The 24,471-nt window shown below is 42.9% G+C and overlaps 1 protein-coding gene across 4 annotated transcripts; it reads left to right on the top strand.

Moving 5' to 3' along the window:
- Nucleotides 1-954: 954 nt before the first annotated feature.
- tecta (tectorin alpha) lies at nt 955-22,699 on the top strand. 4 transcript variants are annotated; one of them, XM_079356697.1, is made up of 25 exons: nt 955-1,046; nt 1,268-1,410; nt 4,575-4,639; nt 4,746-4,885; nt 4,986-5,273; nt 5,881-6,018; nt 6,131-6,296; nt 6,417-6,829; nt 7,269-7,839; nt 7,929-8,539; nt 8,618-9,188; nt 9,919-10,547; nt 11,904-12,561; nt 13,225-13,424; nt 13,800-14,180; nt 16,144-16,430; nt 16,665-16,945; nt 17,642-17,749; nt 17,917-18,119; nt 18,562-18,725; nt 18,817-19,065; nt 19,406-19,568; nt 19,659-19,743; nt 19,847-19,966; nt 20,927-22,699. In XM_079356697.1, exons 3-25 carry the CDS (start codon nt 4,576-4,578, stop codon nt 21,025-21,027), a joined length of 6,591 nt encoding a protein of 2,196 aa, XP_079212823.1. In that variant the 5' UTR covers nt 955-1,046; nt 1,268-1,410; nt 4,575; the 3' UTR covers nt 21,028-22,699. The 4 variants fall into 4 exon arrangements, with proteins under 4 accessions (XP_079212823.1, XP_079212822.1, XP_079212825.1 ...); XM_079356696.1 differs by having other exon boundaries at nt 955-1,410; XM_079356698.1 differs by lacking the exons at nt 955-1,046; nt 1,268-1,410; nt 4,575-4,639; nt 4,746-4,885; nt 4,986-5,273 and having other exon boundaries at nt 5,886-6,018; nt 6,135-6,296.
- The last annotated feature ends 1,772 nt before the right edge of the window (nt 22,700-24,471 follow it).

Below are 24,471 nucleotides of genomic sequence, written 5' to 3' on the forward strand. Positions count from 1 at the left end.
AGTTTGAAAAGCACGGTTTCAGACTGTGTGTGTGTTTCTCCTTTTTGTTAATAAATGCCCCAGAGAAAATCTGTGCTACTTTGGTGAGTTTGTGTGCCCAGGTGCCCTGAGCCTTAACTGCACTGAGTGAACCCTGATAAGGAATTTACCACAATTAGGACCTAATCTTGAGAGGGGCCAAATGCCAACCAACTATGTTGTTTGGGCAAGAAATGGTACTGCCAATTTCCTTAAAATCACAGCACTTACCAAAGTTGTTTTTTACATGTTCACACAGATTTTAAAAAATCTTTAGGACATCCTGCCCCTTAAATCTCCCTGAACTGTTGCGTATGTATATAGCATGTAATTTTCCCTGTCAGACGGAGTGTGCGACTCTCAGGAGGAAAGATAAAACAGGAATATGGAAACACAAAGTCAGACACTAATAATTACTGATTTGGTCCGAATTCATACCAACGCCACAATCAACCCTAATTGGGCGTATCCAGCTGCATCTAGGAAATGCATGAAAAAAGAACATGCTAGCAGTCAATAACAGAGATCACACAACTGGCTGTGCACCAGTCGCACATCGGTTGGAAAAAGTAAGGGTGAAAGTTTCAAAAATGTTGCTTTTTGTGTTTCCACGTGCAGAAACTCAAAATGTTCAGCTACTCAAAAGTCAGTGTTCCAAAAGGGGAAAAAAGGCCACAGTGTCCGTTCAAGTTTTCCCTGAAATACCTTTTCTATCATTGGCACATTGCAGGTGTCAGTGACAGATCCTGCCCCAAAGACATGACTGTCATCCTGTATGAAAGTCTCTTTGTGCAGAACATTCCTTTCCCCTTGCATTAAAAAACACATCCAGATGTAATTATTGTCTTTTCTCTTTACGCCACCATTTCCAGATCTTTGACCTCCCCTGCCTTCTAACATATTGCTGTGTTTCCACTCCCCTCTCCCTCAGATTCCTATGCTGTACCTCCCCTCAACTGCCCTCTCCCCCCCCCACTTTCCCCCTCTCCCCAAACACTGATCTCAGATTAAGTTGAACACTATCCCAGGTAAAGTTTGCACCTGCTGCTTTAGGCAAAGATACTTCCACAACTTCAATTGGTTCTTTTCACTTTTTTCTGCCAAGGACTTCATTTAAACACCAAACACAAACCTTCGGACTGTTGTTGCTTTTGCTGGTTATCCTGTGGAGCTTAAACTGGACAAGAGCTACTCATCTGTTTGGACATCCAGCTCTTGTGTACTCTCTTCTCTCTGTTGAACACTTCAGCTACTGTCAGTTTATCTGTGTCATTCAAGTCCCTTCATCATCACCACCACTCTGTGGATGGTCCTCGGCTGGATGGGATACGACTGTGTGGAGGTTGCCAGGTTAGACCGTTGAGGTGCTAGATGTCCATCTTCTGAAAGCAGGTGGGTGCATTGTTTCCTCGTTCAGTTCATATGTGGATTTCTTATTTATGAGGTTTTATTGTCGCTTTTTGATGGTACAAACTTTTGCTTCTGAGATAGTAATTTAGAGCTTGTTTTTTTTAATCACCTTTTCATGAAATATCCACAGTTTTTGGAAATGTCAGTTTTGTGTCGTGGTCTAACTTCTGATGAAGGTGTTTACACTTTTAGCATCATTTGAAGGGGTGGTCACAGACCTCCTTTAAGACAAGCAAATTACACGTCCTATATGATCCCTCATTACAAAAGGATGCCAGCTTTCAGCACCTCAAACAAATCACATCAAGTACAGAGTTCATTAGAAACCTGGAGAGTGAAAGAATCACATTTATGAAAAGGCTAATTGTATTTTTTTCTGAATAAGTGGTAATATTTCAACATTTGCTAATGGAATATAACTGTGAACTACACTGGACACCAGTATTAACACAATAAAATACACACTTTAGGTCATATCTAAATACAAATAATGTTGCCACTGTGTGATTATGAATTGACATCTCATATTTGATTGAACTCAACCTCATATTTGAAATTGAATCCATGTGTTTCAGAGAATTAACTAAACTGATGTTAGTGGACTTTTTGGGGGTTGACCTTAGAAATGTGCTCCTATAAATGTCTCATTGATTCTTTACGTAGGAAATAAAGGAGAGGGGTTATCTTAATTGTCCTGCTAAAAGGACAAATGTACACCAGTCTGATAAGATGGTGAGCTGCAAGAGTCAAACGAGCAATTGTGTTAATCTTTGTGATGACAATGTTTGATGGCATTCTGATGATATCAGAGCAGACCTCTCTCAGCAGTGCTCGCTAATCTTGGCACACCTGAGCACAATTTAGCATCAGGCTGAATAGAATTCACACATTGGAGAAATTTGAGAGACATATCTAATTGACTTCACATTCCTCATGTGTCAGCAGTTACACATCAACATGACATTCAGGACAGAAACAAGTAAAAAAAAAAAAAAAAAAAAAAAAACTATGTGACTGCACATGGGTTAGTTTGCAGAGAGAAGTCCAGCTTTTAAATTCTAAAATAAATGGAGGAAGTTTGGACACGTCTCAATCACTACACACCTGTTGAGTGTGAGAATAATCCCAAATCAAACACTTTCTATAGTTTTCTAAACTTATATTTTGTAAATCTAGCTCAAGCTACAAAAGAGCCCCGTGACACAATGTGAACTGCACAATTACACCTTGACGTTGACCTAACCTTCTGTTAAGTGCCAGTTTGACCAGCACACCAGCTTACCGCCTTTCTGAGACACCAGAACGAGTATTCAGTTATTTGGTGGAATGGGAGCTTTTTATTTGTTATTAAAATGTGGTTTGGTATTTAAATTACACATAATAATAATAGCATTGTATTCTTTTGCAAGTTATTTTTTTTAGTAAATTTATTACTTTTTATTTTGTTTGGTATTTAGGTAACACTTTGGGCACCTTAGGTTTTACAGGTAAGAAGGCAGGTAGAGGACCAGCATGCACCTGGGTGGGCCTATGGTTTTTAATACCAGCGCTAAAGAAGCAGCAGCGGCCATGGTTTTTATTTCTTCTTTTGGATGAACAATGTACTTCTTTTGATTACATATCAAGTTTAGTTTTATTTATTTTTTCTCCAGACAAATAGCCACGACATATGGAGACATTTTTTAATATTCAAGCTCGAATGACTTCATAGACTAAATATTTGAAAGCTCAGCGTTACAACTTCAATCTCAATGCTTCAAACGTTGTATCAGCTGTAAGTTTAGCTTATGTCTACTATCACCAATGCTAGTTTTTGTGAAATGCATGATGGTCAATTTAAAAATATCAGTAAAAGTAAACGTTTATGGAGAAATTCAGCGGACCTCATGCTTTCCACATGGTAAAGTGTCAGAAATCCCCAACACTACATGAAAGAAAAACCGTCTCCATGCTAACAAACTACACGCCAAAAGTGACAAGTCCAATAAATATTTGAATCATGCAACTAGGCAGATCCTTGCCTTTATTTTGTAAACTATAAATATCTTGAAACAGTATCATGTAGCGTATCTTTTGGTGATTTATACATTTCAATGGCATAGCTCGTTTGCCCATGTGAAGATTGTCCACCAAAGCAGATCAACCATAGATTTTGTTGATGCGTGCTAACTTTAGAGAGTATCACAAGTTCAAAATAACACAATTATGGACAAGACGGTAAAGAGGAAAATCTCCGCTTTTGCAGCCTCAAAGGGTCATTGAGGCTGTTTAGAAGCATACGTGAAATTGCGTTCCAGACCACCGCCATATGTGGTCTGAGTTGTCAGAGCCAGAACAGAGGTTAATGCAAGGTGTAAGCAGCAGTTTGGTCACATGAGTAAAAGTGGTGTTTAAATGGTAAAAATCTTTGAATGTACAAATATTTATATTTTAATATAGTTCTATATTCTTAATAAAGTTAAAATGCAATATAGTGATTGTTAAATTAACTTGGCTGAACACTCTACTTTGCCAATGGGAAGCTTGCCAAGCCAGGCACTGAACAGCCCCAAAGGGCCATTGGAAGGACCTTGGCAATTGAAACCTACTCACTTAAAGCCATTAGTGCCCCAGTGTTTACCGTCCTCTCCCTACAGCCAACAAGGCATGGATTGCTCCCAAAAAGAAGTGGTAATGAGGTCCTAAGCAGCCTTGCGGCTTGAGACATGGAGACGCTGGAGCACAGCGGGCCAGTTCTGACAGCTGCAGGGAACCCAGGTACAGAGAGGCCCGTACTCCACTGTTGCTGACTCACCTGGGACTGTAAGGCTAATGTGATCCTGTAACATTGTTCTGGCATGCATAATAGGGCCTTTTCAGGGCTCCTCAGGGGAGACCTGGGAGCCTGATCTTAAAGAAGTAACGTGACGTTGGTTTGATGGTGTTCCCTCCACTCTACATTTGTCTAACAGCCTTGTTTATGAGAAGTTGCCCTATGACTCATGCTTGCCTTATTTTCTCTAACTTACGCTTTAAATGCAAGATAGATAAAGTAACATTTGCTCAACCAAAGTTGCTCAATACTAAAGTGAGTGGTAACATAATGAGGGAATGACTCACCCTGTTGATGGGATCTCTCCCCTCCTCTTCTGTCTCTGATTTTTTAGAATGGTCAGGCCAGGCTGTCCAGTCATTCTGCTCCACCTCTTCAGCATCATTGTACAGACACGAGGTATGGGATTCGAAGATTTCAATGAATCATGTCCAAGTCATCCTCCACAACAAGTCCTTTTTCTTTTCTCAAAATTGTATACTCTAATTCTGAAATTCTCCTTTAGCTAGCACACAGGATATCCTGTATCCATATGGACCTGGCACTAGAGATCAGGAGACCCCAAAGATGGATGATGGAAGTTCTCCTGAAATTACTTTGCTCATTTCCTTCATCTTCTTCAATATCCCGTACCGTTCCATCTATGTAAGCATTGATCAAACCTATCAAACGCTGATCAGTGCACAGTAAGGTCATTCTTTAAATTAAGTGTTTGAATGGGAAACAATGTCTGATCCATTCACAGGTCAACAACAACGGTGTGATCTCCTTCAACGTGCAAGTAAGCCAGTTCACTCCTGAGGCATTTCCCCTGAGTGACAGCAGATCGTTCATTGCTCCACTTTGGGCAGATGTGCACAACGGTATTCGAGGAGATGTTTACTACAGAGAGTCCACCGAACCAGAAATACTGGAGAGAGCAACGCAAGATGTGCGGAAGTACTTTAAAAGCATCCCCGGCTTCACGGCCACCTGGGTCTTTATTTCAACATGGCACCAAGTCACCTTCTACGGGGGAAGCCAGACAACCCCGGTAATAACCTGCAAAAAATATCCCACAAACAGGTCAACATTTCCGTTAGGAAACCACATTGTTAATAATGAAACAGTCTTATTCATCTTAGAATTTAGATCAGTTCAGTCTTATTAATTGTTGGATAAAATTGGCAATGCCTATTCATCACTGCTCATCAAGACCAAGATCATACCAACATGTGTTGGTACGTTGGTGCTATTAAACATTACACCAGGCTTTATGTTTACTTAAATCTAAAAAACATTTGTGAATGTTTTAAGATATTGGTAATACTTTACAAAACAGTGCTGTTTTACTAATAAGCACGTGTTGAAGCTTAATTAATCTTTCTGGGGAAGACGCCAGCTTGTAATGTTGGGATCAATTAAAATGTTTTGAGCACATATGTGGCCCTGTCTTCTTCCTCAAACACTTAATTAATGCCCAAATAATCATGACTTAATGTATGACTAATGTAGAACTAAGCCACACATCGGGGCCCTGGTGGCACAGTGGGTGGAGGTCCTCCAAGCGGGCAGCCCAGGTTAAAATCCAACCTTTGGCTCCTTCAGACTTTGCTTTAATGATAAGAATAACTGTTGCATTCTTCTTCTTTTATTCAAAGGTGAACACGTTCCAAACTGTTCTAATCTCGGATGGCGTGGCGTCCTTCAGCATGTTTAACTATGGAGAAATCTCATGGAGCACAGGAACAGCCAGTGGTGGAGATCCTTTAACAGGACTGGGTGGTACTACGGCTCAGGTATTCTCCCATCTGATCATTTTGTATCAGGGGGGAGAAAACACGTACTTTCCATTGAGACGATAACAACAAACTTTCCAGCTCATTCCCCTCACACCTTTCCCCTTTTCAGTCAGGTTTTAACGGAGGAGACATTGGTCACTTCTTCAACCTGCCAGGGTCACGGTCAAATGATGTAGTGAACATTGAACAGACAACCAATGTAAATACCCCTGGACGTTGGTTCTTCCGTGTAGACACTGAACTGATAGATCCTGCCAATGGCTGCAGCTTCAATGGCAAGTTCTATTGTCAATAATTATAACCAGTTGCATCACGTTTAGTTGACTGGGAGAAGTCAGTAACATAATAGGGCTTGTAGGGTTTTACTTATTGTATCTTTGCTTCATCCTATCCAGGGCGTTTCTACAGACGAGGAGAGATCTTCTGGTTGTCTGACCAGTGTTCTCAGAAGTGTCGCTGTCTTGACATTGACAACGTGGTTCAGTGCCAAGAGGCTCCTTGCGGGCAGCTGGAGATCTGCGAGCAGCAAGATGGGGCATTTTACTGCCAGCCGACCCGCACCAGTACCTGTGTGGTGTTTGGAGACCCTCATTACCACACCTTCGATGGCTTCCTCTATCACTTCCAGGGTACCTGCTCCTACCTGTTGGCTCGACCCTGTTGGGAGATGGCGGGGCTGCCCTTCTTCAGTGTGGAAGCCAAAAATGAGAACCGTGGTATCCCCTCGGTTTCTTGGCTGAGAGACGTCACAGTGGACGTGTATGGTCATCGAGTCACATTACCCAAAGGAAGTTTTGGAAGAGTCCAGGTGAGAATCTGTAGACTTCATTATTTCTGGACTTACCAAAAGGCTTGCCTTCTAGGTGCTTCTTGGTTGGATAGAAGCACAATACACAAGTTTTGATTTGAGATGAATTGGCTCCATACAGCCCTTTACTTCTAGCCTTTGAAAAGGTGCTTCTATGACTGTGAGGTAGAGCAAGTTGTTAAATAACTGGAATTACTCTTTGATCCCCAGCCAGTCCCTTAAATTGTCCTGAGCTGCTTGTTCATGCATGGACCTAAAAACAGGAGACAATCCTTGTTGTTTTTCTGGCTCATTTTGGGAGTTTTGTGTGTGTGAAGCACGACCTGAAATGCTTATGATTAATGAGTTGGTAAAAATGAATACAATTCTAAATTGTATTTGACTTGGTTTCTTACCATTTTACATTTCTCTTTTTCTGATATTCTGTTCTTCTGTCTAGGTGGATGGCTTAATGAAGACCTTACCAGTAAAGCTCCAACTTGGCGCTATTAGGGTCTACCAGTCCGGGCTTGCAGTTTCATTAGAAACTGACTTTGGACTATTGGTATCCTATGACGGCCAACACTATGCATCCATCTCCCTACCCAGCTCTTACTTCAACAATACCTGTGGCCTTTGTGGTAACTACAACGATGACCCGGCTGATGACCCTGTTCTTCCCGATGGCTCCTTAGCAGAAAGTGTTGTGGAATTAGGAGGCAGCTGGAGGGCAGAAGACACAGACTGGAGGTGTACAGATGGTTGTGTTCAGAACTGCACCATGTGTGACCCTATTACAGAAGCTTTCTACTTCCGCTCAGATTACTGTGGGCTCATCAACAAAACTGACGGACCTTTTAGGGACTGCAGAGCTGTGGTGGACCCGACAGCCTTTGTGTACAGCTGTGTATTCGACATGTGCAACAACAGGGATAATATCACAACACTCTGCCAAGCAATTCAGGCTTACGCTTTGGCCTGCCAAGCCATTGGTGTCACAATCCGACCCTGGAGATCTCGCACTTTCTGTGGTGAGATTCAGTTGAATGCATTTAAACGTAAGCTTCATGTTTACGTTCTGTGCAATCTTTTGTAATTTGTTTCTCTTATTGTCTCCTAGCTTTGTCATGCCCAGAGTCCAGCAATTATCAAGTGTGCACAAGTGCCTGCCCAGCCTCGTGTTCAGACCTCACTGCCCCCTTGTATTGTGCTCACCCTTGCACTGAGGGATGCCAGTGTGACCCAGGCTACGTTCTAAGCGGCAGCCGTTGTGTACAGCGTGAAGACTGTGGCTGTGAGCATAACGGCCTCTATTACCCCCTTAATAACACTTTTTGGGCAGGCCCCAGTGGGGAGGAAGGTGAATGTACCCTCCGCTGCACCTGCGGGCCCGCTGGAGAAGTCACCTGTTTCAATGAGTCTTGTAAGGACGGTGAGGTGTGTGTAGCAGAGGTTGGCTTGCTTGGTTGCTACCCTCGACGGGAGGGAGTGTGCTCAATCACTCAAAACTCTGTAACATCCTCATTTGATGGCACCTTCCTGCTGTTCCCAGATGACAGCTCATACTACCTGTTGAAACTGTGTGCTGCAGTACCAGCCAATGGTTCAATGGTGGAGGTCAAGATAGGCAGGCGATTAGTGAACAAAGGACCTGCTTGGAAAAGGCCTGTTGTAGTAACAGTTGCTAACATGGAAGCGCAGATGGGAGGGTTGGATTTTGATACAGTAAAGGTGAGTATTTCTTTTACTTTTTATTGTATTTATAAGGCGCTGGATACCAGTCATTGTGACAACTTTTTTGTGTTCCAGGTAAATGGAGAACTAGTTGCGCTCCCATATGTTCATCCAATGGAGACAATGATGATATACAGAGCGCCAGGCAATGCTACAGTGGTGGAGTCCCATGGTCTGCTTCGCGTCCACTACACACGTCAAGGATTTGTAAACATCTCCCTCTCCACCATCTTCTACAATGTTACTTGTGGTCTATGTGGCGTCTTCAATAGCAATTCCACTGATGACCTTCGCCTTCCAAATGGACGCCTGGCGGAGTCTACTGAGCAGTTTACTGATGGCTGGCGGGCCATTGCTGATGACCTTACCTGTAACGGTGACTGTGACGACCTGTATCGAATGTGCACAGACTTGCGTCTCTATCAGAGTCCTTGGATGTGTGGGAACATTAATGACCCTGGGAATAGTTCATTTCTGGCGTGTCATGCCGTAGTCAACCCATCACCGTTCTTCAGGAACTGCTTGTACAACATGTGCGTGAAGCAAGGGAATCGTTCAGCCCTGTGTTCTTCACTGCAGGCTTATGCTAGCGCTTGTCAGGATGCTCAAGTGGGTCTCGCCTCCTGGAGGAGTGCTGCTAACTGCCGTGAGTAGATATCTGTACCAAAGAGGAACAGGCTGATATTTGTTTTTTGGGCATTAAACCCAGTGATGTAAATATTTTATATATCTGTTTCCTGAACAGAATAAAGACGCTTAACTAGCTAAACTAGTGAAAAATAAGATATGCCTTTAATTTATACCATATTATATTGTGACTTACAGTGACAGATTTTGTATACAACACAACATCCACATATTATTTTTTAGATTTGATAACAACTTCCATGTACACTTAAGAATTATCCTAAAAAAACTAAAAGTGTTCCCCCTCTTCTACAGCTTTAGTTATTAAATTGTTCCTCTTTGAAGCAACCCAACTTCATTTAATCAGATTTTTTATCTGGCAATTTTGAAAGGATTAACATCAGATCACTCCTATTGCAATGTTCTCCTCCAATGACCTTTATCACAGGAGCCATTTTGACTTGTCGAGAAAGAAAAGTGGATCGAATACAAATAATAATAACGGTTCTATTCCAGAAATTATTAAAATGCTGTTGAGAAGATAATGAGGTTATTGGTCACACATTAGTTTGACAAATTAAATAGTACGGTGTACAAATGATTAACTGGTGTTCTTCCCTGAAACACTGCACCAGCCGAAGTGTTGCTGGATTCGTTAAAACATTTTTGGTGGCGTGTTCTTAATATGTAAATGTGGCTGTAGTTGTTTCTTCCTTCTTTCTGTGTCTCACCTGATTTTCCTCTCTCAGCTCTTCCATGTCCAGAGAACAGTCACTTTGACGAGTGCACCAGCGCCTGCCCTCTGACCTGCGCCAACTTGGATGAACCTGAAGAGCCGTGTCCTCTGCCATGTCAGGAGGGCTGTCAGTGTGAGGAAGGGTTTGCACTACGCGACGGTCAGTGTGTGGCACGCAGTGATTGTGGCTGTATCAGCCACGGGCGCCAGTTGGCCACTAATCAGACTTTCTGGACGGACTGGGAATGCCAGGAGCGCTGCTACTGTAACGGCTCTGACAATAGCGTATACTGTCAGCTCGCACCCTGTCACTCTGAGGAGTACTGTCATGAGAACGACGGCCTGTATTTCTGCCAGCCGCGCACCGAGGCCCTGTGTGTGGCAGCTGGTTATGGGCATTTCCTGCCGTTTGCTGGAGTGCCATTTGAGCTTCAGAGCTCTTGTACTCTTAGGTTGGCAACGACCAACTGTGGGAGAGAAAACAGGGACTCCACGAACGTCAGTGGAAGCTTTCCTCAATTTAAACTGGCAGCTCGAAATGAGGAGAGGGACACGGGGCAGGCAATTTGGGTGAGGGGTTTTGTACTGGAGGTATACGAGTTTGAGATCGAAGTGTCTCGAAGCTACAAGAACACTGTCACGGTGAGGAGCATTATATATAAAAAAAATCATCAAGATGCATGATTGTAAATTCATTTAACCTAAGAACTATGTGTTAATGCTTTTAATGCAACATAAATTAATTTAGAGGAGAAAAAAAACAATGAATTTGAAGGCAAGTTTAATGGGAAATGCAATCAATTCTCTGTTATGATGAAAACAACAAAATGCATATAAAAATACCACTTTCAAAAAAGTGTTACAACCTAAATACTAGTTAGCACAAAAGGCATCCGTATCAGTAGAGGAGTATCACATTACCTCAGTGGAATACCTTTTGGCATGTCAGATTAATCTTAAATAACTGTGTGCTAACTTAAGCTTTAAACCGACAGCAGAAGAACCTTACCTTAAGTTCATGACACACATTTACAATTTTAATCCAGCTCATTTGGACTGTCCTCGTTCTCCTTATCCGTCATCTGTGGGAACACGATGTCCCTTTCACCTTAAAGCTTGAAATATCAGTCCACGATAAAATGCACCAACCTATTATATTTAACTGAATCCATTAGACAACGAACATGGTTTATGTTCTCCAACCAATGTGATCCGACTTGCACAGATATAAAACCACCAATCAGATCAGGCAACAGGCAGCAGAGGTCATTGATAGAGAACGCTAACTACATTGTCCAGATGAAAATGAGTAAGTTTCTTCTTGCTATAAACTTAAGGGCGTTTAATGACTCTCGTTTATAAATGTTGCTCAGTCTCCACCTAGCTTAGACGTCTTAAGGGGAGCAGACTACTCGGTTTAGATCCTGGTAATCTGCTCCTGTTCTGCTTGCTCATAATAACAATGTGTACATCTCTCCTCCACTTTTACGCACGTCCCAAGAAGGTCATAGTTGTATGTGCGAGGACATACTATTTCTAATCAAGCCGATAGAATAACCAGGCTGAGGGTGAATTCCTCTTTGATTGGCTTAAGGTGGATCTAATTTCAATGGGCATCTTTTATCGGGCTGGATTTGGCTCAGACAAAACCCCGACCCTGAGCGACATTTGGACCGGGTTCACAAACCAACTAAAAGATCTGAGGAGGAACAGAAGTGACACATAACCCACCTCACACACATTTTCATTCCCTCTGTTTTTGTCTCGTTCGCTCTTTTACAATTAGATTATATGAGAAACTCCTGGAAGCTCTTTCACTGAGTCTTAGTGTTATCCATTAATCACCTGGGTTTCCCCTCATACTGTGGAAACACACAAGTCAGTTTGATTAAAAACCATGACCTGGTGCTAAAACTGCCTCTGTAGGAATGTGTGTGTGTGAGGCAGTGAATAGCGTTGAATCTGAAAAACACATTTAATGATTTTCTCTTCACTCAGGTAAATAAGGAGCGTTTGTATCTTCCTCTGAAGCTGGGTCCAGGAAAGATCAACGTCTTCACCCTGGGCATGCAGCTCATCCTGGAGACAGATTTTGGCCTAAAGGTGGCCTTTGACTGGAACACTCTGCTCCTGTTGACTTTGCCCCGTGACCTCTTTAACGCCTGCTGCGGTATGTGCCAAGGCCTGTCCTTGTCCCCGCCCACTTTAACCACCACGGACTGGGGCATGATCTGGGCTGAGCGGGACACCTTCTGCCAGGTGGGCTGTGGAGACTCCTGCCCACGCTGCGGCCTGGGAGACAAAAGCGATTTAAACGACGCCCCTCTAATGGTGGCCGACGCCAACGGCAACTTCGACGAGGACAACGGGGAGAATGAGGTGAACACTGGCATGCGGTTCCACATCGGAGATGGACTGTATGTGTTCGTAGAGCCGGAGGCGGTGAGGCTGTGTGGGCTGATTGTGGATCGAGCTGGTGTGTTTGCACGTTGCCACAGCAAGGTGGCGCCGGCGTTCTTTTATCAGAGCTGCCTGCAAGACACCTGTGTAGACCAGGGCGCTCAGGATACAATCTGCAACTGGCTGCAGATATACGCCAGCACATGTCAGACCCAAGGAGTGCCTGTCACCGGCTGGAGGAGTGACACGCCGTGTGGTGAGTGCACGTCTGAGCTCACCTCGCCATTTACATCCATGGAGTGAAGAGCGATTAAAATCTTGCCTCTTTTATTACAAAATCACCTTTTCTTAGGTGTTTTTCTACTCTTGCAGAAAATTTCAGCTTTCTGTTGATGTTTTAATATATGTGTTATTTAGATGTTTACCTCCAGTTGGCCCCTTTAAGGTTTCCTTCTTATATCAGCAACATCACTGCAGCTGGAAGAAAATCCTTGTTGCTCCAATTAATCGAGAGAAAAAACCATCACCTACGTTTTAGGGTCTATTTATTGAATAGTAAGTAGATCCAGTCAAAAGTGCAGAGCTAATGTCTAGCAGGGAAAAGTCACATAACACCCAACAGGCGAATGTTTAACTTTGATTAAACAGATGGTATTTAATGTGTTTCAAGCTTTGGGGAAGTCAGTGTCCACAGGTGTAAATCTCTATGTTTAGCTAGGCTAACTAGCCCTGGATTTAACACAAGTATAACATAGATTTAATATTGATTCTTTGAGCATGTCGAGCGTGTATTTTGTGTGGACAAACAACTCCACTCCAACCACAAGTATTTACGCCTGACACACATTTATTCAGGAAAAAATGTCAGTCAGAACGACCTTTAATAATCAAATTGCTTTGCCAACCTGCCTTCTTCCAGTCCAGAGCTGCCCGCCAAACAGCCACTACTCCAGTTGCGTATCAGTTTGCCCGCCACAATGCGCCCCCGCCCGCGGTCAGAGGGACTGCAGCCAGGACTGTGTGGAGGGCTGCCAGTGTGACCTGGGCTACGTGCTCAACGGCAAGAGCTGCATCCTGCCACAGAACTGTGGCTGCTACACTGATGGCAAGTACTACGAGGTCAGTCTCACATCCAGCACTCCGTGGAATAAACTGAACTATGCAGCCTGGCTTTTTAACTAGTTCCTACTGGCCCGTCAACAACACATAATGTACCAATGACAGTGAATACAACATCGATGACTGAAACAAGCAGGCTTAAACAAAACCAGAACAAATCTGGTGCAGAGTTTTTAAGCTTTAAAATTATTCCCAGATATATTTATTGTATTTATAAACGTGTCTGGCTCATTTAGTTCCATTTATTATATTACCTGGGAAGTATAGAAATTATATAGAAAACCAAATCCAAAATGTAATTTATAAAGCATCCATAAATGTGCATCGATCGTCTAATCCTGATTAGAGTTTTAACAGAGGCCCACCTTGTTTCAGCCCAAGCAGCTGTTTTGGAACGGCGACTGCACCAAACGCTGCCAGTGCATCGGGCGGAACCTGGTCCAGTGTGACCCTCGCCGCTGCAAAGCTGAGGAGGAGTGCACTCTGCGGTATGGAGTCAGGGGCTGCTTCGCGCGGCGGTCCCAGCACTGCGTTGCTTCGGGCGGGGGAGTTTTCAGGACCTTTGACGGGGCGTCGCTGCGACTCCCGGCCTCCTGCTCCTTCGTCCTGTCCACCAACTGTCACAAGCTGCCGGACCTCTCCTTCCAGCTGATCGCCAACTTTGACAAATGGAGCACACCAAACCTCACCACCATCTCACACGTCTACCTTTACATCAATGAGGAGAACATACTCATCTCTGGCAGCACTGTCAAGGTGAGAGGAGGGTTAAATCTGTGTTGGTTTGTCAGATTAATGTTTGAAGCCTACAAGGCCGGTATCTACTCTATGTGATGAAAGATGTTCTTCAACTCAACAGCAAGAAATGATGACTTAATACTGAGGCTCCTTTTTGCTTTGGAGAGCCCTTTGGTGTCTTTCATTTTATTGCCCTCAGTGTCAGGCTCTATATGTCCTTACAGTGTAATTTAGCCAAAACAAAGACAGCTTAAAGTTTTTATAGATTCCCCTCCTGAGTAGAACCAAACAGCAGAAACAGCAAACATAGCAGTAGCAACAAAGCTAATCATCAGAGAGGAACATTAAGCAGCTGAAGACCTTGCTGTTATTCAGCAGTGGTGCGACTCTGCGGTAAACTTTTGTTCCTCTAAAATGTTAAGATTGAAGTCGTTCATTTACAAGATTAAAGCTGTAAATTTACAAGGGCAGAGAGTGTATTTTACAGTATGAAATAAAAAATAAAAAATCTATTTCAATTGACGACTTTATTCTCGCAAATTTTACGACTTTCTTCTCTTTCGACTTTATTTGTAAATTTCGGACTTTATCCCAGAATCTCCGATTTTTTTCCACCCTCTGAATGGGACCCTAATACTTTGTATCAGCACTCTTTATCTTTATTTGAATTTATTTAGTATATCGTTTATTTGTTTGATGTACTTCCCTCTGGCTTTGTTCTGTTTTTTAGTCAAAGATTCCTTTCTTCAAGAAACTCAACAAACAGGATCAGGTTTAAAATTCCCTCCTCTCACCGGGATACTTGGATGAGTTCTTGTGGTCCAAATGACCAATTACCTCTAATAGCCTGGTGGAGCTCCTCTATTTCAGACTTGAGGCCATTTTATTCCTCTCAGTGAACTCACAGAGGTAGTTAATGATCGTCTGATCGCCTTTAGCTTTGGCTCTCTCATTGAGTCTTTATTGGCTTTATCTGAGGGGGCATATTTCTCTGAACTGCCGATCAGTGTTAATGCATTCAAGTAAGGTCATTTTCACGAGAACACAGAGCAATTAGAAAGAGATCCAGTCTTTGCTGTGGGCTGCTTCCTAACTTTCTGTTAAATAGTAGCACTCAGGTTGCCCTTAACAAAATGTCTTTATATGCAGATGACACCCAAATCTACATTTTGCTGCTTGTGGTCATAGGGACATATGTTTGGTTTTTAAATCTCAGCCAGGATAAAAACAACAACGTGGAAGTTCTATCAAGTGTTTCCATCATCATATATCACTCTTCAACTTGGAACAGTGATGGTGAAACTCACAGAAACCTGGACTTCGATTCATGTTTGAAACCTCCTGCCTTCAACAACAGAACTGATGACAACATTAAAGTCGTTGTTTTCCAATTTTAAACACTGGCACATGTCACAACCAAATATCATACACTGATAAGCACAGTTGACTTGATTTCAACTTTTAGAAGTCCGCTGGTCTCAGAGCTGTATAACGCTGTAAATCACAACAGTTTATAGTACTGTTTTTTTTTTTTATCTGCCAAGGAGAGAAGACACTCTCACTTTCTCAACAGTCTTCACAGCTCATATCTACCAGTGCACCCAAACATTAGTTCAACCGCCCACACTGAAAATAACTGTATGTCCTAAAAGCAGGCCAAACTCTAACAACAGCGTAATACCATCACAGGAACATAAACTTCTTTCTCCACTATCAGGCAGCTGAATGGACATGCTGTTCTGCCGGGACGCTTAGATGCCTTTTTTAGGGGGGGGGGCGGGGGGGCTTTTTGCCTTCACTCGATAGGACAGCTGAAAAGAGAGACAGGAAATGTTGTGAGGAGAGAGTTGGGACATCTTGTCGTTTCCATTGTGTGTTAACTTTTACTGAATTCTGTTTTTACTGATTTGATGTAACTTGCTTATTAACCTTTTCCTTAATCTTGAAACCTTGAATCTAAACATGTAAAATGTCTCCACAGGTTAATGGTACACCAGTATCAGTACCGTTTGTAACTGGGCTGATGACGCGTCTGTCCACATCTGAGGGTTTTATCGTCATCGACACGCCCCAGGACATCCAGGTGCGATACAACCACTTTAACACCCTGAGCATCACCATGGGTCAGCGGCTTCAGGACAAGGTGTGCGGCCTCTGTGGGAACTACAACGGAGACCCCAGTGACGACTACATCACCTCCAGAGGCAAGCCGGCAGTGAGCGCCCTGGAGCTCGCCCAGAGCTGGAAGACCAACGGTATGCAGAACAGGTGGGTAAGGCCGACTGATATGGTGGAATATGATACTCTAATTCACCCATTACCGATGGCTGTCACTTTTCAGTCTCATCAGCTGGATACACATCTCTCATTATTTCCCCTAATGTGTCAATTTAAATGATTTAATGGAGCATTGCAGTATTGTACTTGGGGGGAGGTTGAAAACCAAAGCAGCTCTGGCACATCTATTAAATGTAAAAATTAAACTTGATCTTTCTCCGTTAGTTGTGATGAAACCCAGTACGTGGCTCTGGCCCAGTCCTGTGATAACACGGCGGTGGCGGCGCTGCAAGGGGAAGACGCCTGTCAGAAGCTCACACAGCTGAAGGGTTTCTTCCAGCCGTGTCACGGCCTGCTGGATCCGCGACCCTTCTACCAGTCCTGCTACCTGGACGGCTGCTACAATCACCACAAAGCCCAGGTCTGTGGCTCGCTGGCGGCCTACGCAGAGGCATGCCGCTCCCTCGGGACCCTCACCACCAAGTGGATCACCCAGGAGAACTGCTGTAAGAGCACCAAGAGGCACCAGTAGAAGAATAAAGACTTTTATTATATCCCCCTATACAAGGATATTTTATTTAGGGCCCCTTTATAGAAATACAAAAATGCAAAACTAAGACGCCATCGTAAAGCAATGAGAGAAACTTCTTTGCCAATGTTTATGTCCAACTTTTGGTCACTTGCATAGATCGGGTCGGGACACATTTCCAAAAGTAAACAAAAGTCCAAAAAGGGAATAACTTTTTTTGCCGTTTATTGAGAAGCAGAAAGAGAAATTCCCATGATGATGATATGAACAGTTCATGAATCCAGATCGTTAGCTGCTGTTGCTGAGATTAAACGAAGTGATCGTTGACAAGTATGATTACGTGTTTGTGTACGATATAAAACCGTGTGTTTCCAAAATTTATGCCATGGACTTCCTGTCAACCAGTGACCTATAAACACCTCCTGATCAATTAACCCCAACGACCTAATATCACCATCTAGTGTCCAAACAAACTCAAGAATACATAATTATACCACATTAAAATCAGCTCCGACAATTAGAAGAGATTAAATATCTCACTTCAGCTTTTGCTTGGCTGCTTCAGTCGGCATGCTGATCATACCTGTTTGCGTAAGCTAGCATTGTGTGTGTGTGTGTGTGTGTGTGTGTGTGTGTGTGAGACAGCTAACATTGTGTGTGGACCTGTCTTTAGCAGAATGGATCTACGACCCCTGTGCAGGAGAGATCTGCACGAACTTCACCTGTGAGCTGGAGAACGGAGGTGACCTGTGTGGCTGTCCCGAGTTACCCACCAGCAACGGTGAGCTGTGTTTTAAATCATCGCAGAACTCTGACTGAAACGAGTTTACAGTTTTATTCAGGCTCCATGCTTCCAGGTGCACGCTGAAATGTATTCAATAAGAGCATCAAACCCCTCCAATGAATCAAAATCTTGGTTGGAAAAACGTCTGTCGCTGTGTCTTTCAGGCGATGACGACATACTCCAGGCGGAGGTGACCTGTAAGCACGCGAAGATGGAGGTCTCCATCTCCAAGTGTAAGCTCTTCCAGCTGGGCTTCGAGCGAGAGGACGTCAGGATCAACGACGAGCACTGCCCCGGCATCGAGGGAGAGGACTTCATCTCCTTCCACATCAACAACACGAAGGGACACTGCGGCTCCATCGTGCAGGTCAGTCTGCACCAGGAAGAGGGAGCGGCAGCTGCTAATAGCGTCGAATTAATAGTCGCCTTTTTCTCTGTGCTGTTTTGTGATCGTGTATCATAACGGATGTCACCATTTGACTGGCTGTGAAATAAATCTACGTACAGGTAACCAGAAACAAAGACGTTTACTTGTAACAATTCTTCAAATTAAATTTTTGCTTGCTTGTTTTTCTCATGACAAGCATATTAGATCTTACTTTTCACTTGTGACACCTTAAATGAATAACTTTATCGGGACTTTTCAGGTGCATGTTGCTTGTTATTTTTACTAGAAATTAGATGCACTATGTATATTTCCTTTCTGCGGTGCACATTTCCCAAATCTTTCCCGTACTCTTTAGCGGTTGTAAGAACAGCTCGCGGTCTGTTTTCTTAGTTGACGATAAGTCCCTTCATCTCTCTGACAGTCGAACAGCACACACATCATGTACAAGAACACCGTGTGGATCGAGAGCGTGAACAACACCGGGAACGTCATCACAAGAGACAAGACCATCAACGTGGAGTTCTCCTGCGCGTACGAACTGGACCTGAAGATTTCTCTGGAGACGGTCCTGAAGCCCATGCTCAGGTCAGAGAGAGAACACGAAGGCACACGGAAACAACACGTGGACAACATGCCACGGAAGAGATTTAACGACCCGTCTCCATTTCTCTTGCAGCGTGATAAACCTCACCTTGCCCACCCAGGAGGGAAACTTCATCACCAAGATGGCGCTCTATAAGAACAACTCGTACCGGAACCCGTACAGGGAGGGGGAGGTGGTGCTCAGCACGCGGGACATCCTGTTCGTGGGCGTGTTTGTGGAGGGCGCAGATGAAAACCAGCTCATCCTGATAGTGAACATGTGCTGGGCCACGCCGTCTCGCTACAGCAGCGACCGACTGCGCTACATCATCATAGAGAGAGGGTAGGATGTCATACAAACACACGACGCAATATTCTGTTCAAAATGTAAAAAAACTCCTTTTTCAACAAATCGCTGATATTTCCTGGAAGTCTTTTGATAAAGCATAGACATCAAAATTAAACACTAAAAATAACAACACATAACTACAACATGCAAAACATGGAGTCCAATCTGAATGTTGCGGAGGCGTAGTGGGTGGAGCAGGCGGTAAAGCCAAACCAGCGGGGGAGCGTCGGGATGTGTGTGTGTGCGTGCATGTTTGACTTTGTGTGTGTGTGTATGTGGAGCTCCCGTTGTTCACTCCTTGATTCGCTCTCTCTCTCTCTCTCTCTCTCTCCAGGTGTCCAAACATTAAGGACAACACCATCGGCATGGCAGAGAACGGCGTGTCACTCACCTGCCGCTTCCACGTCACCGTCTTTAAATTCATCGGAGATTACGACGAGGTCCACCTCCACTGCGACGTTTCGCTGTGTGACTCAGAAAAGAACGCCTGCAAAGTGGTGAGAAGAAGTTCATCTTCCTTTGAAAAGGCAGACGAAGGACATCTGCTGTGTTAGCTAATGTGTGGTTATTTTGCACCGTGCATCCAGAACTGCCCACACAAGAGGAGGATGTACTCGGAGGACGGTGACCATAAACAGCACATACTGAGTGTGGGGCCGATCAGAAGGAGAGGTCAGTCAGGAGGTCGAGAGGGGAAGAGGCAGCTTCGGATGAGCTCTGGAGAAGTACGTTGACAAAGCTGCATATTCCTGACTCGCCTGTGATTTCCTCTCAGAGTCCGACTGGTGTGAGGAGGACAACGGAGGCTGCGAGCAGATCTGCTCCAGTAAGATGTCTGGACCCATCTGCAGCTGTGTTACTGGGATGCTGCAACGAGACGGGAAGAGCTGCAGGGGTGAGAGCAACACACACACACACACACACACACACACACACACACACACACACACAGGAAATGACAGCCAGCTGACTCTGCTCCAAAGTTGCTTAATGTGTTGCATCCAAGTGTAACGATATTCTGCATCCTCATGAACGCCATGATTAACACAAGATTAAAACGTAAACTTTGGTACGATTTTTAGTCAAAATTAAACCACGTCAATAAATGTTTTTATGCCCCAGCGACAAAAAATAAAAGTCCTACAGGCACCCAATACGCTGCTATTTCTTGTTTTTAATGAACAAGTAACGTCCCGCACTGTTTAGATTCTATAAGCCAGTTGGTAACAACATGCTCATACAATTTAGACAGCTCGCTCTGTCGTTTATAAATGGCAGCTTTTGGTTCCAGCTATGACGAAACCATCCGCCCCTGATGTCTCGGCCCCTTGAAGAAAGACCCCTGAACTCTGTGCCATGTGTTGATTAATAAGGAACAAGAGATGGATATTTGAAACAGAAACCGATCCCCTGTGCTTCTGAACACTTAGATAGCGAACTAAACTCTCTATTTTTTACGTGGATATCAATTTAAAAAAAAAAAAAAAATCCTTTGTTAATCTCGTATCCTTCAGCAGAAACAGAAAGGCCACACTTTTAATCACCGGTTTACAACAAGTAAGAGATGCTTCAAAGGATGCTTCAAAAGTTGTTGCCTCAGTTTCACACATTTGTTGTGAAATCAAATTATTTATTGTCCCGAACAAAATGTGAAGAATAAATAAACTTATTGGGAAGTTAAAAGCTTTAAGGCACTTTAAAGGGCGAGAGAGCGACCTCTTCTGGAGCCCGACTGAATTATCCGCTTTGACAAAACAAGTCTGCAGTAAACTGAAGATTAAAGCTACAAACATCAAATGTGCCATCAGTGGATTCTGTATGCTTCATGTTTGTTTGTTTGTTTGTTTGTTAACAGCTGTGAGTTCCTGCTGTAAGTCCACACCTGCAGCTTTCCTGCTCGGCATCAGCGCTGCGATCTGCATGCTCCCGGCTCGTATTTATACTCCCTTCTCCTAACACCCTGTGAGCGAAGGAGGGGCGGCACTATTAAAGATACAACACACACACACACACACACACACACACACACACACACACACACACACACACACAACAACAACAAAAAGACTTGAAGATGCACAAAGTTTCAGCGATGATTAACCCGTAGATCGGCTGTGTTCCAGTCCGACAGCTTAGACAGATTTCACTGTAAACTCACAAATAGTCAAGTCCAGATGTTGATGCAGCTGAAGGTATGTAAGTGTAAACTCTTCACTTTCGCCCGCTCCACTTTTCATCTCATCCTTTATTCCACACAGCAAGAAACCGTTACTATGCACTATTTCTGACTTCAAACCAAACTGTGTAGATTTTTCTGCCATGATGACATCTCTCCAGTTACTCTGTTTCTGTTTGTAAAACAATTAACGACAAAGTTTCTGTCACAGTGTCTTTTTCGATCTCGCCACCAGATGGTGCCAAAGAAAAGAAGGTATTTGTTGCTGCGTGTGATGAGCTTGAGGTGTATTTATCGTGAATTACAAGCACTGTCTTTTCACACCGACATTAAAGGCAGACGCTCAGAACATCTTCCCACAACTTCAGTCACGTTTTATTTTTTGCACGAGAACAAATTGTTGCAACTGAATGATAATTGCGGTTCCACAATTACCACTCCCAGTCATCTGGATATGCAAATCTGCAAGCGCAGCCACTTCGTCTAAAAATATTTGTCTCATCACGTGTTCAATGAGAGCCTGAGTCGGATCCTGTCCAAAATGTCGAGTGTTATTGCTCGGCCAAAGCTGCAGCCCGCCAACATGTTTCATGCTAATTGGGTCTGTTGGTTTTTAATAAGCCTGCTAACAAGCAACCAAAACACAGTAAAATAAAGGCATGGATGAGAAAAATTAATCTGTGATGCAAAACAACGTACGCCTGCAGGAAAGTTATTTTTAATAATCCGGGGCTGATTTGCGTCCTGTATGAACGCCAGATTAATCTACTGTACGAACAGCTTTTATCATAGTGAAGCCACAACGTCATTATCCACCAGTGTCAGCAGAGAGTCCACAGATCACATACGAAAAAAAAACCCCTCAGTAAAAGGACGATAGATTCGTCACGTGAGCAGCGGCGAATGGGAGTTTGTGAATGAAGTGAGTATTTATGTGTGAGAAGGGTTCCTCGTTGAAGTTCGACTCTTTCCCCTGTAAGTGAAACTCCACTGGTCAAGATTAGCTTCCAGGTCTTGTGCGTCTGTAATTAGCTCTGCCATTTAAATCTTTAATTTCTTAGTTAATCACTTACTGCATGTTGGCTTTATCCCATTGATTCTGAACAACAGTTTGACTTCGAGATCGGACGGACTTTATTCCTGTCGTGCTCTTGAGTACACTTCTTTTATTTTGCTCTAATTGTTTTGTTTCCTTCTATTTTACACTCTCACAATGCGTTTTGAAACACGTTCATGTAACGTTCAGTGTTCCTAACAGAAGCCAACTGAAACGCCCCATTTTCATTTAGATATGCAAAAAGCTGCTTTTCTCCTCCTGCTGTAGTTAGGCCAGTTTTTCTACTTTCTATGTACAAATGTACAGTCTTTGTCAGGTTGGTGGAATATGTCATGACTTTTTTTTTTTTTTAATGTTTAAAAACATGACCAATAAAATGTTTTATCCTTTGGGAACGGAACCATCTCCACCTTTAATAATAAAAAAAAAAGTTCTCAAAGTCATTGGAGTCGAGTGTATTTGAGTCAAATAATTCAACCATGAACATTAAGGGCTACAACTCAGTGTGAGAAGGTAGAAAAACATGTTCAGTCTTTTACAGCTATAACGGTTAAAAGAGACGATGGACTTGTTAAAAAGGGGAATAATATGTGACCGATGTTCACAAAACACATTTTATTGATGTACACGCTTAATTCTTTTTTAAAAAATGGGACCAAGCTTTTCACCCGTTGCACGGTTTTAGTAAGTAAACAACACATTGGTCTCTTAGCAAAGTAGTTCCTATTAAATGATCTGTCACGTTCAGTACACACCTTGACATTTTCTTTGGGACTCATTTGGAAGTTGCTAAATCAATGCAAGTAAATTCTTTCCACGGAGAAACATGCAAATGCCGTGGGGCCCTTCCTTCGAAGCATTCATGTACAGGAACGTCATCAGTTAAATATGGTTGACATCCAAGTTGAAAATGAAAGAGTTGGTGACATGGGGTTGGGTTGCAATGATCAAACAGTGTCCATAAACCACAATTACTCTGTAATCTGTCTGTTCTGTTAATGTGTACTTGTTAGGCTTCCTTTGAATGTGTAGCTCTCCTTAACGTAGCCGTCAGGATTTCTTACGTCTCAGTAATTAGTTAGACTAATTATGAGGGGAGAAAAAAAAAAACCCTGGTGATTGTGTTTCCAAAATAAAAATAAACAAGAGTTGAACCAAAAGTATCTGAGTAATAAGTTGGTAAAATTACAGTAAAAATACGCTGGAATCAAAAACATTGGCCAATAGGATAACATTATTAATTTAATACTACCTCCCAGGTAAATGAGAAAAGGCCTGATTCATCCAACATGAAATACACGGGTCTTCTTCAAATGTTCTCTTTCTCCGGCTCTGCCAAATCCTGGTCAGATAAACAGCTACGCTACCTTTGAACTGAAACCAAATCAATTTACTGAGCACACTCGATACAGATACAAGAGCAAATTCAACAAGAGTAAGACTTGGAGAAGAGACGATACGGTTACAAGACTTATCTGATCTGATCTTATTCTTTGCACAATACAGGAATTATCCTAATTTGATTTTTTGAGGATTAAAATGTAAAGAAGCAAAATGTAAAAACACAATGACATTTAAACTGTCAGCAGTCCTCTTAAATCTTTCATAACAACTCAATTTGACCAGAGATAGTATTATCTACTGACTATAAATAGACTTTGACCGTTCATTATGAGATTATAAAAGTACTGCCTAAGAGGGATGTGTACTGAAAATAAAGTATAGTAAACTGAATCTTTTATTGAGCGGGCAAAAATTCAACACACTTTCCAAACTCGTTTTCATGATCCTTACAACTGTGCGTGTAACCCTTGAGTTGTTAGGCGCTCAGAAAGGAAAAAATTCAAACAAGGTAATAAAGAAATAAAGTGCAATAACATCCAATATAAAGAACAAACAAAGACGCAACTTAAAAAGCAATAAAACAAAAACCAATCTCCTACCCTCCCACCTTCACTCCCTGATCGTCTCTGCTGCTGTGTAATGTGTGCTGGGATGAGGATCATGTATGAGATGTTGAAGTCTGTCCTTTAGAGCAGATCTCAGCCTTTACAAAAGGAATGTGTTAGTTGAATCCTCGAGGCTGGGACAGTTGTTTGTTTTTATGAAATTAGAATACATTTATTCGCTGTTGTTAGGGTTAGGGTTAGGGTTAGTAAGAGATGAG

The sequence above is a fragment of the Symphodus melops genome (assembly GCF_947650265.1).
Source record: "Symphodus melops genome assembly, chromosome: 11".
Classification (NCBI taxonomy): domain Eukaryota; kingdom Metazoa; phylum Chordata; class Actinopteri; order Labriformes; family Labridae; genus Symphodus; species Symphodus melops.

Excerpts from the sequence above, each read along its gene's own strand:
- tecta (XM_079356696.1), top strand. The coding sequence starts at position 4,576 with ATGGTCAGGCCAGGCTGTCCAGTCATTCTGCTCCACCTCTTCAGCATC. Across the intron at positions 10,548-11,903 it reads GCTACAAGAACACTGTCACG|GTAAATAAGGAGCGTTTGTA; the intron begins GTGAGGAGCATT and ends CTCTTCACTCAG. Across the intron at positions 16,946-17,641 it reads GATCACCCAGGAGAACTGCT|CAGAATGGATCTACGACCCC; the intron begins GTAAGAGCACCA and ends ACCTGTCTTTAG.